Raw genomic sequence first — 16,325 nt, forward strand, 5'->3', positions numbered from 1 at the left:
CCGAGGGCGGTGGGCCGCGGGCGGAGCCGGAGGGTACGGGAGTCGCTGCTGCCTGCGGTACACCTGAAGGTGGTCGCCCGGGTCCTCGAAGCTGCAAGCTCCGCGGTCCCCGCCGCCATGAGCCGCTTCAAGGTGTCCAAGTACCGGCACACGGAGGCCCGGCCGCCCCGCCGTGAGGTGAGCCTGGTCCCGCGCCCCCTCTTTCTCTCTCGGCCCCGCACGGGGACTGCGAAGCCCCTCTGCCTGAGGGCGCCCCCTTCAGGTTCGGGCCCGGCGTCGGGGCCGCTCGGTCGCCGCCGCGAGGGCGCCGTCGGTAGCTGCTGGGACGCTCGCTTGGATGCTCTCTGGCGGCTGGGTGAGCCCCGCGGTCCGTCGGCCCGCCCGCTTGGCTCCGGGACCCCCGAGGCGGCGCAGCTCGCCCGGCCGGGCGGAGGCTTGAGGCCTGCGAGGCTGCCTGCCTTCCCGGCTTCCGGTCTGCCTCGCTGGGGAGCCGCGGCGCGGCCACTGCTGGCGCCGGCTTCTCCTTCCTGCGGTCCCGATCGCCCCTGCCCGGGGCTTGTGTGTGGGACAGATGTTTCTATAGTCCCTGGCCTCGGCGAGCCCGGGTGTGTCCCTGGAGGGGGAGCCCCTCGGACAGAGGCGCGCCCCTCCCTCGGGTTTCCGCCGGTGCTTCCTCCTCTCGCGGCTGGCGCAAGCTCTTCCCTTCCTCGGAGTGATGCTACCAGGGCCTGGGTGGGGCCTGGAGCAGCCCGAGAAGGTGGAGCCCTGAGGTGCTGGGGGAGCTCCTCGGACCTCCGGAAGAGCAGCCGGCCTGATAAGAAGTGTGCTTCGGAGATGGTGCCAGCCCTGATCAGCCGCTCCCCATGTTGTTTGGAAGGCCTTGGCGTGTCCTCCCATAAGTGGGCCTAGGAACTGACCCCATCTAGTGACCCCATCAGGGGCAAACGCACGTCAGGGCAGCCTGGGACACAAGACTGGTTTTCATTCTCTGGACAATATTTCCTCTGAACCTCCCATGTGCTGTGCCCAGCTGCTGGAGGCGCAACAGTCCACAGGACAGCACTTTCTGTCCTCTCTGGTGCCTCTCACTAGGGAGACAGCCAGCGAGCGGACAGTCATGCAAGGGATTGCGAGTTTTAATAAGTGCCCTGAGGAACGTGGCGGGAGGGGGGTGGCTGGGATGGAGATTGACAGTGAGGCAGGGGTTAATTTCACCAGGGTGGTCAGGGCAGGCTGCTGGAAGGTGACATTTAAGCTGAGGCTAGAAGGATGAGAAGCAGCCACTACAGGAAGAGTGGTGGTGGGAAAGAGCCTGGTGGAGGAGTGGAAAGGGCCAGGATGATGGAGGGCAGTGATGGGAAAGCATGGTGTTTGACAAGTCCAGAGTGGTCTTGCAGAGCCCAAGGGCCACAGGAAGAAGTTGGCTTTTATTCTGAGTACAATGGGGAGCTGTGGAAAGTGGGTGGGATGGGGGTGGGGAGAGAGGTTCTCAGATTTGCATTAAGACTTTCTCTCTTGAGTACAGTAAGTACTGCTTAGAAGGGTCAGGAGTGTCTTTGAGGGGCTCTGGGGCTTCTTCCTTGGTGGGGGAAGGTAAGCAGACAGGCACGGAAACACAGATTGCAAAGGGAGTTTTAAAAAGTTTATGTTAGGGAGGTGGGAGAACAGGTGATCAGTTCTTTTCAAAGCTATTTCCTGTCACTGTGTTTATACAGTAAACATGAATCAGGAGGGAAGAATAATGTAAGATGACAATTTTCTACTCGAGGCAGGTGAACATTGAAATTGAAACTTGGGTGCTGGAGGTGGTTTCCAGGATACTGTGGGTGGGTGGTCTGGGAAATACAGGTGTTTGATTGTTGGGTGGCAGGAAGGAGTGATGAACGATGCTTTGATACCAACAGAGAAAACGTGGATTTCGCCGATCTTAGTTTCAGAAAAAGGGCTCCTCTGCCCCTCTGGGTGTGGGGCTGTTAACATTATTGCCTTTTCATGGGGGGGTGTCGTTCACCCACCTATGGGACTTCATGGAAAGGCCTTGATTTTCCCCTTCTCTGGGCTTGGGTGTTTTCTCCTGGTGTTTGGAGAACCCTGGACTCAGGTGGAGACCTTCAGTAATACAGTTGAGGAAGATGAGTTTGTCTTCTGAGTAGGTGCTGCTCCATACTCTGCTTCTCTCTTTCCTTCTTAATAGAAACAACACACACACACACACGCATGCACACACTGCCCAGTTACCCTCTTGACTTTGTTCAGCCTGAGATTCTTTCTGACGACCTCCTCTCCCTGTTGGAGAACTGATTTAATAAGCAAAACTACCCCCTTTATGACTTAGGTTATCATTTCAAGAACGTTTTGCATTTTCTAAGGTACTGCATGAGTAGGAACAGGGTTTGATCCAAAGGAATGCTTCTCTAATAGTGCAGCTTTAAGGTAGAGTTTCCTGGATCATGTCCCACCCCTTGCTTTAGGCACTTGGAGAGAGCTCTGGCCTTCACTGTTCTTATTCTTTATTTCCAGGCCTGGATCAGTGACATTCGAGCAGGAACCACCCCCTCTTGTGGGAACCATATCAAATCCAGCTGCAGCTTGATCGCCTTCAACGCTGACCGTCCAGGTAGGGAAGGAGACATGGGTGTAGAGATTCAGACATTATCACCCAAGTAGCGTGGGGCAGAAGGGCAGACTCACAGCAGGCTGGAAGCTTAGAGGGGCTTCTTGGGGTCAGAGGTCAACACTATTTAGGGCCTTAGACACCTACAAACTGGTCATTGTGCAGTAATCAGGTCTTGGTTAGAATATGCATGTGTACTTTATATAAACCATGTTGGCTGTGGTCTTTAGGAGCATGGCCCGGAGGGTGTTCCCTTTGTTTCCAGCTGGCCCCATATGCTGCTCCCCACTCTTCGTCTGGAGGCCTGGGGGGTAGCTGGGATCAATAGGAACACAAAGATTTGAAAAGCTCCCTCCTTTGGTTGGGCCTTTGGGTTGCCTGTGATAACTCAGACCTCAAACTGAATGAAGCAAAAAGCGATACCGTTTTGACTTGCATATTGAAGAAATCTAGGAGGCTTCAGGCAAAGATGTATCCAGAAGCTCACATGTGCCATTGGCCCTGGCTTCTCTCCTGTCCCTCAGCTCTGCTGCCCTTTGGTGATGCCTTCTTTCTCTGGTAAAGTGGGGAAAAGTAGCAGCTGCTGGCCCCAAGCTGACCCTTTATGGCCCCCAGTGCCAGAAAGAGCCTCTTTTCCCACTGTGTTCTGTACCTCTAGTGTCACAGAAGGTTCTTGTATGGGGCAAGCACCTAACCCGAGGCCAATCACTGTGTCCAGAGGTGTGTGATCTTATGATTGGTAGAAGCTTTGGGAAGATCCCAGGCTGAGCTTTTGGGTCTTATTGTCCCTTGGGAGTCTTGGGCAGGGAGGTAGATGGTTTCCATTAGGCCCGAAGTCAGAACCCTGTGTTTATTTGGCAGGTGTGGTGGGCATCGTGCCTCTGGAAGGCCGGGGAGAAGACAAGAGACATGTGACTCACCTGGGATGCCATTCAGGTGAGTGAGGTCTGGAGCCATGAAGTCTGGAACTTGCTTCTCCCTCTCTGGGGTCAGGGATTCATACTCACCTGGCCCCACAGCCCCGTGGCTTGCCAGGTCACTCCTTCGTCCTCACTGTGCTTCCTGACAGGTGGGGTCTAGATTGGAAGGCCAGGTCCTGGTAGAGAATGTGGGCCGAGGCAGAGAGGAGGAAAGCTGGGTGCTCCAGGTGGTCAAGCTGGGAGGAGGGAGATAAGCACCATTCAGCACCAGACTCCAGGCTGGTGCTGGCTCCCTGTCACTACAGGGGACTCAGTCCTATGTGGCTCTTTGTCCTGTGTCCTCTCCTGGAGCCCGAGAGACCACCCCTCGCCACTAGTCCTCCTCCCCAGACAGCCTGTTCTGGGCCCTTCAAGGAGGGGGTGGGCTGGACTGCAGAGCTGGAGATGGGCCCTCACAAAGAGAGCTTTTGTCTGCCACTGCTGCTTCTGGGGGCGCCCAGCAGCCCGTCTGGCAACCTGCCCGATTTCAGGGAACAGTTTGCTGTCCTAGGACAGCGCCCAGCTGCCTCCTCTCTCCCTGTCCAGCTGTGGTGGCTGTGGGCCCAGCCCCTCTGGCCTGCGTTCCTGGCCGCCTGTTGGCTGGCCTTGGGTGAGGGGAGGGGGCCGATCCTTGGTCCCTGGTCTGGGTGTGCAGCTCAGTAGAGGAGTCCTGATGCTGATGGCGGAGACCTCTGCACCTGCTAAGTCTGTTATCTGCGTTTTCTCACCTAATCCTTTTTTGAAGCTTTTAACAACTTTAGTGTGGTATCACTTACGTACCATTCACATTACCTTTTTTAAGTGAAGAATTTGATAACTGTGGTTTTCAAACGTTTCTCCAGAAGATCCCTTGTGCCGCTTTGTGTGTAAACCATTTCCCCCTCAGGCACCGCAGCCTCCGGCCTTCTGCCTGTGCAGTAGAGGTCTGCAAGCTCTGGTGTGCCGAAATCTGGCCTGCTGCCTGTCTTTGTGAACTGTTGTATTGGAATGCAGCCATGCCTCTTCATCTGTGGTCAGTCTGTAGCCGCTTTCTCCTAACAGCAGCGTCAAGCAGAGACCACATGGCCCTCAAGGCCTGAAATATTTACTATCTCACCCTTTCCAGAAAATGTTTGCCGGCCTCTGCTCTATAGATTGGCCTTTTCTAGACATTTCACATACATGGAAAATAGCATACGTAGTCCTTGGAGTTGGGCCTCTTTCACTTAGCATGGAGCTTTGAGAGCCACCTATGTTGTAGTGTGTATAAGAAGTCTGCTTTCTCATCCACTTTCACACCTTCTTGAAACAGATTTTAAAATAACCCACTTTTCAGCTAAGAAAACTGAGGTTCAGATTGGTTAGAAACTTGCCAGTATTAGTCAGCAATGCTGCAGACAGCCGGAGGATGCTGCCAGAACCAGAATCCCACCCTATGTTCTTAGGCACCGTGCTGCTTGCTTCTAGGTGTTTTTTATCACAGGGGAGCTGCCCTAAGTTGGTGATGTTTATGAGGCGGTGAGCCCCCTGTAACTTGGGGGCTCCACACAGAAGCTGAACCAGGCTTCTGTTGGCAGGTTGTAGCCTGTGGCTCCCACTGTTCAGAGCCTCTCCCTGCAGGAGCAGCCTTGCTGGGAGGCTGCTCTGGGAGGAGCTGAATGCCAGCTCCCTCAGAACCTGCCCTCGAGGCACCAGTGCCATTCTGTCTTTTTAGGGGTCTGTGGTGGGCGGACTGTGGTGGGCTGGGCTCTGGCTGCCACCCTGTCGTTGGGGCATCCTCCACCTCCTGGCTCAGGACCAGTTGGTCCAGCTGCCCAGGGAGCAGAAGTCAGGGAGGCATCTAGGGGTCCTCTCTGCATGTCTGGGCTGTGGGATGGGCCAGGGGTCCGCTCCAATTTGGGAAAGGCAGTGTGACCATGTGCTGAGGGTGTAGGTTCTGAAGCTAGACTGCCTAGCCAGACCCTCAGCTTCACCTTTTCTTAGCTGTGTAGCTCAGGGCAAGTTACTTAACCTCTCTGTCTTTGTGTCCTCGTCCTCCACTTGGGTGATCATGCCACTGTGCCATCCTGGTTTGTCGCTGTGAGGATTTGCTGAGATAAGTGCACATGAAGGACTCGGGCTTCCGGCACAGCCAGACACTCAAATCAGACACGTTACCACTTCTCAGTCCCTCCGCGTGCCAGGCTGCGCACGCCAGTTGCTGCTTCGGGCCTGGACCTTGCCTTGTCCCGCGCAGAGCCCACAGGGTGGGGAAGCAGGGGTTTGTGGTGGAGAGTCCAGGCTGGAGCTGTCCCAAGGGGTACCTGTCCTTGCCACCCCCTTCTCTTTATCCCTGGCCAGAAAGAAAATGGAGTTCTTGGCCCCATGGGGAGGCAGGCAGGAGGGTGGCCGCTGTGCTCCTTGCTCTGGTGATGCGGGCCTGGCCGTTCAGCTCACATCCTTCACCACCCCCACCTCCAGGAGCTGGTCTCGTCTCTGCCCCCGAAACCACCAGGCTCGTTTCCACTCTTGGCTCTGGCTCACTCTGTGTACCCCCACCTCCCATGTCAGCCCCCCAGAACCGGGCAGGGCAGGTGGTTTGGTTGCAAAGAACTGAAACCGGTTCCAGCCTGCTTAAGCCAAAAATGGATTTATCAGGAGATTCCTGGGGAGCTTCCAGGCCCGATGGAGCAGCTGGATGCGCAGGCCTGAGGAGGGTCCTGGTGTGGGAGCTGCTCGCTCACTCCCAGCGGGCGGCCCCTCACCCAGGCCAGTCCCTAAGGCACCCTGTCACTAGGCGTTCCCATTCCGGATTTAATTCCCCTATGAGATAAGCTGGCTGTTTGGGTGCAGGTCACGTGCACTCCCATGATTGGACTGGTCAGCTCTGCTTTGAGGGGCAATTGGGGCAGAGAACTCCTTCTAAGTTGGGCATGTGACAATCCCTGCTCCCAACCTCGGGGTCACCCCTGTGTGCACAGCCCACCCCTCGCTGTAGCTGCACAGATGTATGTCTCCCCAAGGAGGTACTGAGGGCAGGTTGGGCTGGGTGGTTTGTGAATCCCTCATGGCTGGAGTGGGGCCAGCATTTGTGTTCATTCACACATTCTTTTTTTTCAAGATTTTTTTTTTTATTGGGGAAGGAGAACAAGACTTTATTGGGGAACAGTGTGTACTTCCAGGACTTTTTCCAAGTCAAGTTGTTGTCCTTTCAGTCTTAGTTGTGGAGGGCACAGCTCAGCTCCAGGGCCAGTTGCCATTGCTAGTTGCAGGGGACGCGCAGCCCACCAACATTTGCGGGAGTTGAACCGGCAACCTTGTGGTTGAGAGGACGCGCTCCAACCAACAGAGCCATCCGGGAGCTCAGCAGCAGCTCAGCTCAAGGTGCCGTGTTCAATCTTAGCTGCAGGGGGCAGGGCCCACCATCCTTTGTGGGAGTCGAGGAATTGAACTGGCAACCCTGTGGTTGAGAGCCCACTGGCCCATGTGGGAACCGAAGCAGCAGCCTTCAGCGTTAGGAGCATGGAGCTCCAACCACCTGAGCCACCGGGCCAGCCCATTCACACATTCTTGACCCAGGCCCTGTGCTGGGCTCTGGATTTGGGACAAATGTAGGTTTCTGGTAATCTGAAGAGCTTCCTTCTTGTTGTCCCACCAACCCCCCCGATGCTGGGCCCTTGGCCCCCTGGGTCCACAGGGCTTTCCGGGAAATGTGTTGCAGGCTGGGCCTGTGGTGTTTGCCCGGGCTTTGCAGAGATGCCCTCCCTCTGAACTTTGAGCCTGCTGCCATGTGTGCAAAGGTATCACCTCTGAAGCCCTGGGCCGTGGTTCCCAGCCTTGGAGAGAGCATGTTGGGCTAGAAACAGGACGTTCTGGCAGGTTCTTGGGCCTGAGTCAGCCATTCCTCTTCCACAGACCTGGTCACAGACTTGGACTTCTCTCCCTTTGATGACTTCCTCCTGGCCACGGGCTCAGCTGACAGGACGGTGAGTGGAGCCCCATTGGAAGAGCTTCTCGATGACTCACCTGCTCCTAGTTGGGCCTTCTGAGCCCCCTGAGCCCTAGGGCCCTGCTCCCTCCCAGTCTAGTTCCTCCTGCTGCCCCTCAGCCCCTCTGCAGACTTGCAGAGCTGGGCTAGCCCCAACTTTCTCGGCTCCTCAGCCCACTCTGGCTCCCATGTGCTGCAGCGTGTTGACAGCTGTGGCCTTGACCTGCTTTCCTGCTGATGGGCTACCTGAGGACAGTAGGACTGGGATGGTGTGGGAGGCCTGGCTCTCCCACCCCCATTTTCCCCCAGCCTCCAACCACACCTGTGATCCCAAGCCAGCTTCCCTTCCTTGGGGTCCCCAACACGGATGCACAGCCCCGTGTCCAAGCATGACCTCTGAGGTCGGGCAGCCCCGGGCAAGGCTGGCTGGAGACATCAAGGCCCCTCCTGGCCCTGGGCTCACAGACTTGCTCTTTCCTGCAGGTGAAACTATGGCGACTGCCAGCCTCCGGCCAGGAGCTGCCTCCAGGGCCTGGGCTGGTGCTGGGCCCTGAGGACACCCAGGTGGAGGTGTTGCAGTTCCACCCCACTGTGGACGGAATCCTGGTGAGCGCAGCAGGCATGGCCGTGAAGGTGTGGGACGTGGCCAAGCAGCAGCCCCTCACAGGTATGTGCCACACTGGCTGTCCCTTTGTGGGCAGTGCCCTCCTGGACAGCGTGGACAGCATCCAGTTTTTGTTTTTGTGTTTGATAACGTGAGTTGTAAAGTGCGTATCAAAGTCTAACATGTACATAGTATATAAAACTAAGTCTTTTATAAATACCCCATCCTCTCCGTTTTCCGTGGGCATCTGTTTTCATCTCGGTTAGCTGTTTTTTTCTGCTTTTTCCTCCATGTGTTTAAATAACTTCCTTATACTATTACCTCTTGAATTGTATGTCATTTTAGTTTTGAAAACAAACTACTGTCTTCTACCCCGGAGATGAGGATTTGCTCCCTTTACAGCTTCTCCTCTCATTTTGCCAGTGTAGATTGTCCCAGTCTGTTCGGGCTGCTGTAACAAAATCCCATAGACTGAGTAGCTTATAAACAATAAAACATTTCTCGTAGTTCTTGAGGCTGGAAGTCCAAGATCAAGGTGGCAGCCATTTGGTGTCTGGCCTGCGTCCTGATTCATAGCCAGCTGTCCTCTCACCTTGTCCTCAGGTGCTGGCGTAAAGGGCGAGGGAGCTCTTTGGGGCCTCTTTTATAAGGGTGCTGGTCCCATTCAGGGGCGCTCCACCCTCCTGAGCTGATCACCTCCCTAAGGCCCCACCTCCAGATTCCATCGCGCTGGGGGACAGGTGGATTCAGGATTCAGACCCTGCATAGGTGCTGACAGCTTTGGGCCAGGACTCCTGAGCGTTTGACTGGTTATGACCCTACAGTGTGACCTACAGCTGAGCGCAGGTGTTCTCTGTGGTGGCGTCACTGAGTCCTTTCTGCAGAGCCCTCCCTGACGTGCTCATCCCCTTTTTAGGGTAAAGACAAGGCTGAGAGGTGAAGGACGGACTTGCCGCCCAGGGCTGTCCTGTGTCCTGTGGGCTAAGCTCACCGTGGCGATGTCCCCACCTCTGGGGATGGGGCCAAGGGCCGTCAGTAACGTAACTGGGTGTCTCGGGTCCCTTCCTGAGAGCTTCAGCCAGTGTCCACTATGCAGGCATCTTGTGGCACAGGGATGGGAGGTGCAAGGTGCAGGCCTTGCCCCCACAGGGCTCCTGGCGCAGTTGAGACCAGCCTAACCCTTGAAGCAGAGGTGCAAGGCACCAGGCAGATGTTATTAGGGCTGGAACTATCATCTCAAGCCTTTCTCATGGGCCCGGCACTGTGGTGAGGGCTTCATGGCTGCTCAGCTCAGGACAGCAGTTCCCCTGGGGGTGTTGCTGCTCCCATGTGACAGATGAGGTTGAATAGCTTGGCCAGGGCCACGGTGCACGTAGGTGGCAGGGCTGGGATGAATCCCAGGGAGTGAACTTTGGCATAGTAGTTACTGTTGCTGTAGATTTAATTACCCCCAAACAGAGAGGCTTCGAACAATGGGAAATACTTATTATCAGTTTCTGAGGGTCAGGAGCTTGAGGGGTGCTCAGCTGGGTGGTTGTGCCTCATGGTTTCTTGTAAAGTTGCAGCTGACGTGTCGGCTGGGGCTGTCGTCATCTGAGGGCTTGACTGGGGTGGAAGACGGTCCACTTCCACGGTGCCGGTTGGGGCAGAAATCCTGTTTCCCAACATGGGCCTCTCCGTGGGCGGCTTGAGTGCCCTACAACATGGCGGCTAGCTTCCCCTGGTGAACCATTAATCCAAGAGAGAGGAGCAAGGAGGAAGCACAGTGCCTTTCATGACCCAGCTCTGCAAGTCACATCCCATCCCTTCCAAGCCAGTCGCTGAGTCCTGCTCACCTCTCACACTCAAGACAAAGGACTTAGGCTCCACCTCATTTTATTTTTTTAAAGATTGTATTGGGGAAGGGGAACAGGACTTTATTGGGGAACAGTGTGTACTTCCAGGATGTTTTTTTCGCAAGTCAAGTTGTCCTTTCAGTCTTAGTTATGGAGGGCGCAGCTCAGCTCCAGGTCTAGTTGCCGTTGTTAGTTGCAGGAGGCACAGCCCACCATCCCTTGAGGGAGTCGAACCAGCAACCTTGTGGTTGAGAGCCCACTGGCCCATGTGGGAATCGAACTGGCAGCCTTCGACTTGAGGAGCACAGAGCTCCAACTCCCTGAGCCACCGGGCCGGCCCCTAGGCTCCACTCTTAAAGGGAGGGTGTGTTGGTTTCCCAGGGCTGCCTAGATGAAGGACCACAAACTGAGTGGCTTAAAAATAACAGAAATGTATCATCTCACAGTTCTGGAGACCAGAAGTCTGAAATCAAAGTGTTGGCAGGGCTGGTCCCTTCTGAGGCTGCGAGGAAAAATCTGTTCCATGCCCCTCTCCCAGCTTCTGTAGCCTCAGGTGTTCCTTGGCTTGTGGGTGGCCGTCTTCCCCCTGTGTCTTCACCTCATCTTCTCTCTGTGTGTGTCTATCTCCGTGTCCAGTTTCCCTTCTCACAAGCACACCAGTCATACTGGATTAGGGCTCACGCTGATGACATCAGCTTAACTTGATCATCTGCAAATAAAGTCGCTTATAAATAGTCACATTCACAGGTATTAAGCCTCAGGACTTCAACATTTTTGGGGGTTGTGGGGGTCAGCCTATAACAGGAGGAGTGTCAAATTTTCAAAGTCATATTGGGGGAGGAGAGGGGATGACCCGAGCAGAGGCCCAGGCAGGAGTGCGTGTAGCATGTCTGTGGGCTGGTGTGAGCCAGTTGTAGGAGGAAGGGGTTGAAGTGTTGGTGAGTGACCGGAAGTGAGCCTGGGTGGGAAGTGAGAGGCAGGCCAAGCAGCAGGGAGCCTTGGGAGGCTTTAGAGGAGGAGCATGGCCGGACGATGGCAGGGCTGAGGAAGGCGCCCCTGAGTGTGGTATAGCATATCTGGAAGGAGCTGCTGCCCTTGTTTTTCCTGCATGAAAGGGACCCTGGCAGCTTCTGCCTCTGCCCTGGAGAGTTACCCTCAACCAGGCCCACTTACTTCCCTGGTGTCCTCATTGCCCAGGGCAGGGTGTTGGGACACTGGAGCCCCTCCTGACCTTGGCTGCTTCTTCACAGAGCTGGCAGCCCACAGGGACCTGGTGCAGGGTGCTGTCTGGAGCCGGGACGGAGCGCTGGTGGGCACGACGTGCAAGGTAAGCAGGCGAGCGCCTGTGGGGGGCCCAAGGCATGCCTTTTCTGTGGGGGCCATGGGGTACAGAGCACACATCCTGGGCTGACCTGTCAGGCTGGGTGGTATTTAGGAGGCAGAAGAACACTAAGATCAGGATGGGCATTCGCGAGAGCCTCCCCCACCTCAGCTGCCCTCACATCTTCTGGCTCACAGCTACATCTGCGTGCCCCCACCCCACCTTGGTACCAGGGCCAGCGGTCCCTATTAGATGAGGACTCAGGTAAAGCCCCAGCTGGCCCTGCTGGGCCCTGGAATGTGCCATCTGGTTCCTGTCACTACCTTTAGACAGCCTCACCTGCCTGCCTATCTGCTCTGTCCAAAGGGCCTTCCTTTCCTCAAGGCTCATGCTAGGATCCAGACACAGGGCACTGTGCCAACCCCCACACCCCGTCAGCGGGCCACAGGGGCCTCCGTGACACCAAACCCTGTGCCCACCCAGTCCTGTGCTGGTGGGGGTGGCTGATGTGCATGATGGGATCATACAGATGAAACAATGATTGTAACCTTGACACCAGCTCTGAGAGAGGGACACAAGGTGCTGGTCAGAGGAGCTGTGGAGGCTTGGCCTCAGGCAGGGGCCTCAGGCAGGGGCTCTGAAGGAAGGGTTGATGGCATGGGGCAGAGAAAGGTGCTGGGCGGAAGGCGCTGCAGGTGCAGGAGCCAAGGCAGGGCTGGGTGCAGAGAGCAGAGTTGAGTGCACGAGGGTTGTGCCTGTTACTATAGAAGCATCCAGAAAGCGCTGGAGTGTTTAAAGCCAGAGAAGGACGAGCTGTGGCGTGAGGTGAGCAGATTTGCATTTTGAAAGCTCCCCAGCTGCGGTATGCACAGAGCATTGCAGGGGGGCTGTACCCAAATGTGAAGGTGGGACAACTCCCCGGGAGGAGAGGAACATCCTGGAGACTTGGGCAGGAGGGCGGCGGGTTTGTGGTGGCTGGGTGTGAGGAGTGGGGGTTACAGGCTGGAGGAGACGCCTGCTACCCACAGGGCACTCTGGGTGTGCCTGTCGGCCTGTAGGGTTGGAGGGACCTGGGACATCCAAGCGGCGGTGTCAGTTCAGTCCAGGGACTGGAGCTCTGGGCAGCAGGCTGCACTGAAGTTGGAAGCATGGGCGTCATCTGTGTTTATGTGGTACCAGCGGAGGGATAGGGGGTGCCCCCAAGCAGGAGAGAAGGCAATGAGAAGAAGGTGACAGAGTGAGCCTGGAGGAAGGATCAGAACTTGCGTGGGAGACAGAAGGACCTGCCGGTGGGAGGAGGGAAGCCAAACAGGGCTGGCTGTCTACCCCAGAGCTGGCGGGGACACGGGGAAGAGTGTGAGGAGCTGAAGGACACACAGCTGTTGGACTGGGGACACAGGTGACCTTGAGGACTTTCTGGGGTGTGCTGTGGCCTGAAGCCATGTGTGAAGAGTGGGTGGAAGGTGAGGAAAGAGCCTGCAAGGGCTCTTCTGGGAAGTGCGGATGGCAGGCAAAAGTTGGTCAGGAGGGGGGTGGAGGGAGGGAGCGCATTTCTCCTTTGGAGAAAACGTGGGCTCTGCATACTTGGGATCCTGTTTCCAACTCTCCTTTTCTCTGTCTTCTTGGAAGCCCCATTTCCTACTCTTTTTGAACTCCCCCCCCATTTGATTCATCAAACAGTAGGTTCCTGACATTGGCCTGAGCTTTGGGGGTCACAAGGTAAATAAAACCAGGCTGCTGGCCTCCAAGGAGCCGCTGCTGGAGGGCGAAGTGGTCGTGTAACCATTGCTTGGGCTTAAGGCTGGTGAGCGTGACTTCCCAGAAACAGGGAGGTCAGGGCTGTTTCTTAGGGATGAGCCCTCCCTGAGAAGGAGGGGACAGGCGTCCCAGGCAGGGGGACCATCCTCGATAGAGTCTTGTGTTTGGACCGTGACCTCCCCCTCCAATGAGAAACCTTCTCTGCCATGGCATGCGTTTCCATGGCATGTGTTTGAGAAAGAGACGGGCGCAGAATGAGGTAGGGAGGGAAGGAAGAAGGAAGCTGGAAGGCGATCGTCCCAGGTTTCTCTTTATGATCACCAAAGTATAGTCGTTTATGCTTGTTTTACAAATTTTGGAGAGCAGTGAAAAAGTAAAGAAGCAAGCAAAAAAAATCACCTGTAATCATCCCGCCGAGGTCACCATTTTGACATCTTGCTCTCCATGCTTTTTCTAGTTCTCTTTTTCTATATGTGTTGAAACCCTTCTCTCCATGTTACTCCATCCTGCATATTTTTGTTCAGCATAATAAACATTTTCCCCAGTTCATCAAAAATGTAACAAATGTCCGGGGAAATATTTTATCACATAGATTTACCAGTTTGCTCAATCAAACTGGTAAATTTGTGAAATGAGCCAGTTACTTCCACTTCTGGTCACTGTATTGTAAGTTGTAACAGGTGAAAGTATTTGTATGTAGAATTTTTTCCTGCCTTTTACGTGACTTTCTTGGCCTAGAGCAGCGGTTGGCAAACTTCTGTAAGGGGCCAGATAGTAAATACTTTGGATTTTGCAGGCCATGCTGTCTCTGTCAGTGCCGCCTTGTAACAAAGAAGCTGTCACAGACAATATGTAAGTGTGGCTGTGGCCGTGTTCCAGTGAAAGTATTTGCAGAATCAGGCCCCAGGTTTGATTTGGCCCCCGGGCCTTAGCCTGCCCATCCCTGGCCTAGATTCCCACCAGGGCGTTGGCTTAGAGGCTATGATGATTTGTAAGGTGGTTGGTACATTTTAACCAGCTGCTGTCCAGAGGAGTAATGCCAGCTCCCTGGAGCCTGTTCTGTGGAGACTGTGGGCTGGAGCAGCTGGGGCTTCGGGAGGAGACTCGTGTCCGTGGCCAGGCTGTGCGGCCCTCTCAGAGTGGATGCAGCTGGGGTGACCATCCCCCAGATGAAAGCCCTGGCTCTGGGCCGCCTGCTGCTCCCCCGCCTTCCAGCTCCAGTGGATGCCTGAAGGGATGAGAGCTGCAGCCTTGTGACAGCCAGGGCTGTGACAAGAAGGTGGCAGGAAGGTGCCTTGGTTTCCCCAGGAAGGGAACAGCTGGCGGCAGCATCCTCACTGTGGGGGACAGTTGTGGTCTCCACACTGAATGTTCTGAGCAGGGACTGGCCTCAGTGGCCCACCGCCCATGCTGGGCTCTCACCTGGCCTGGCCCCTGCTCGTCATTGAGGAGGGGTCATTCCCTTCTTTATGAGGAGTCTGAACCCCATATACCCATCACAATTGGGGGGGCAATGAGCTACCCACGCTCTGAGTGCCCACTGTGTGTTTGCCCCTCCTGCCAGTGTGGCAACTGTTCCTTGTCTGCTGGTGTCTCGGGAGGAAGAATTAGTGCAACCAGGCCAAGTTGAGTCCAGTAGAATGAACACCCCGTCCTTCTAGACCCAGAAAGCCTAGTGTCAGATGAGGAGCACACATTTCATGAGTGGTGCTGAGTGGACCACCCCACCCTTCCCGTCCCGTCCCTGGACCCAGGTGCTCTGCCTGGAGGAGGATGCCAGCCTCGCGGGGCGTCACCTGTTAACGTGTGCTCATGGGCACCATGGTCCTGCATCCACTGCTGCCATCCGTCATAAAGCAGGGGCCTTGGCATCCTGGGTGGATGCATCAAATGGCGGAAACCCGTGACAAATGGTGCGGGAGGGGTGTCACCCTGTGACCGCAGGCCAGGTGGACATGCCCGTGGGTTTGTCTTGAACACGTGCGAGAAACTGGTGAGTGGCCCACCAGCAGCAGCAGCAGGGAGCCTAAGTCCCTCAGCCAGTGGTCAGCCAGGCCAGGCTCTGCGTTTGCCTGCAGATGCCTGATTGGGGTGGGGTGTGGGTTACACTCTGCTTCCCATCAAATCCTCTCCCCGCTTGGCACCATCTCCCCCCTCTCGGGGAAACCTCCTGGTTCCTGGCTTGACCTCCATCCTGCCTTGGAGCAGCTGTGCCTCCCAAGCCTGGGCCCAGCCCCACAGATGCCCCTTCCCGCTCCCCTCACCGCTTCTCTGGGCGGCCACTAGGGGGTGTGCTGGCCTCACGGATGGCGCAGCTCCCGCTGAGCTCCCACTCTGTCTGTGAACCCAGCAGGGGGATATGTGCCCCTGAAGCCCAATGCCACCCCCTCTGCCGCGACCCCGCAGGCCCCCATCAGCACCAGCCCAGCCTCTAGCATCCAATCTGAGCCCTGGTCCGATGGCCCAGCTGCTTTTCCCACGTTTTGAAACTTACTCAGACCCATGAGAGGCGCTGCCATCATCCTCATCCTCCTGAGGGCTCGGGTTTGCCCAGGTCACAGAGCACCTCAGTGCTGGAGGTGGTGTCTGAACCCAGGCCCCTGGCTCTGCACGGCAGCTGTGCCGCTCAGATGCCAGTGGCCCTTGGTGCCAGGAAGGAGTCTCTGTTACCTGGAATCTCTCGAGATCCTGTCTCTCACTATTTCTCTGTCTCTGTCCTTGATCTCTAGCTGTTTTCTCTGTTCCTTGCTGTCTTTCCTCTGTCTGGAGTTGTCACCTCTATATTCCTCTGTCTCTGTCCCTCTCTGTCCTCTTTCTATCCCCTGTGTATCTCTGTCCCCTCTCTATCTCTCTCTGTTCTCTCTGTATCTTTCTGTCTGTCTCTCTGTCTCTTGTCTCTATCCTTTCTGTTTTTTTTCTCTCTCTCTTCCCATCTTTCTGTTTCTCTTCTCTCTTTCTCACTGTCTTGTTCCTCACTGTCCTTGGCTGTCTGATCTCTGTCTGTCTCTAAACGGCATTCTGAACAGCTGTGGAGAGGAGTGGATTAGCTTCAGAGCTAATCCCTGGACTGTGCCTGGTGCCCTCCTGGCACATAGCAAGTGCTCGCTAAACTGTAGCGGGGAACGCTTTCCAAGAGTGACCCAAGAACACTGGGAACCTGCTGAGATGTGTCAGGAGGGCCTGGGACTGGTCCAACAAGGGAGGCCTGGCTTTTGAGGCCATCTTCAGGTGGCCCCCTCCCTCGTCCAGCTGTGTGTTCCCCCATGACCTCCCATTCCCGCCATCTGT

The 16,325-nt window shown here is 55.9% G+C and overlaps 1 protein-coding gene across 1 annotated transcript in view; it reads left to right on the top strand.

The window, feature by feature from the left end:
- The window catches only part of CORO7 (coronin 7), a 56,056-nt gene continuing 39,731 nt past the window's right edge, over positions 1-16,325 (top strand). Inside the window, exons 1-6 of the mRNA XM_019756401.2 lie at positions 1-177; positions 2,521-2,617; positions 3,476-3,550; positions 7,447-7,517; positions 8,003-8,186; positions 11,209-11,285. Of these exons, the coding sequence (XP_019611960.2) occupies positions 118-177; positions 2,521-2,617; positions 3,476-3,550; positions 7,447-7,517; positions 8,003-8,186; positions 11,209-11,285 (564 nt within the window). The 5' untranslated portion in view covers positions 1-117. The remainder of the gene's footprint in view (positions 178-2,520; positions 2,618-3,475; positions 3,551-7,446; positions 7,518-8,002; positions 8,187-11,208; positions 11,286-16,325) is intronic.

This window comes from Rhinolophus sinicus, linkage group LG18 (assembly GCF_036562045.2).
Source record: "Rhinolophus sinicus isolate RSC01 linkage group LG18, ASM3656204v1, whole genome shotgun sequence".
In the NCBI taxonomy this organism is placed as follows: domain Eukaryota; kingdom Metazoa; phylum Chordata; class Mammalia; order Chiroptera; family Rhinolophidae; genus Rhinolophus; species Rhinolophus sinicus.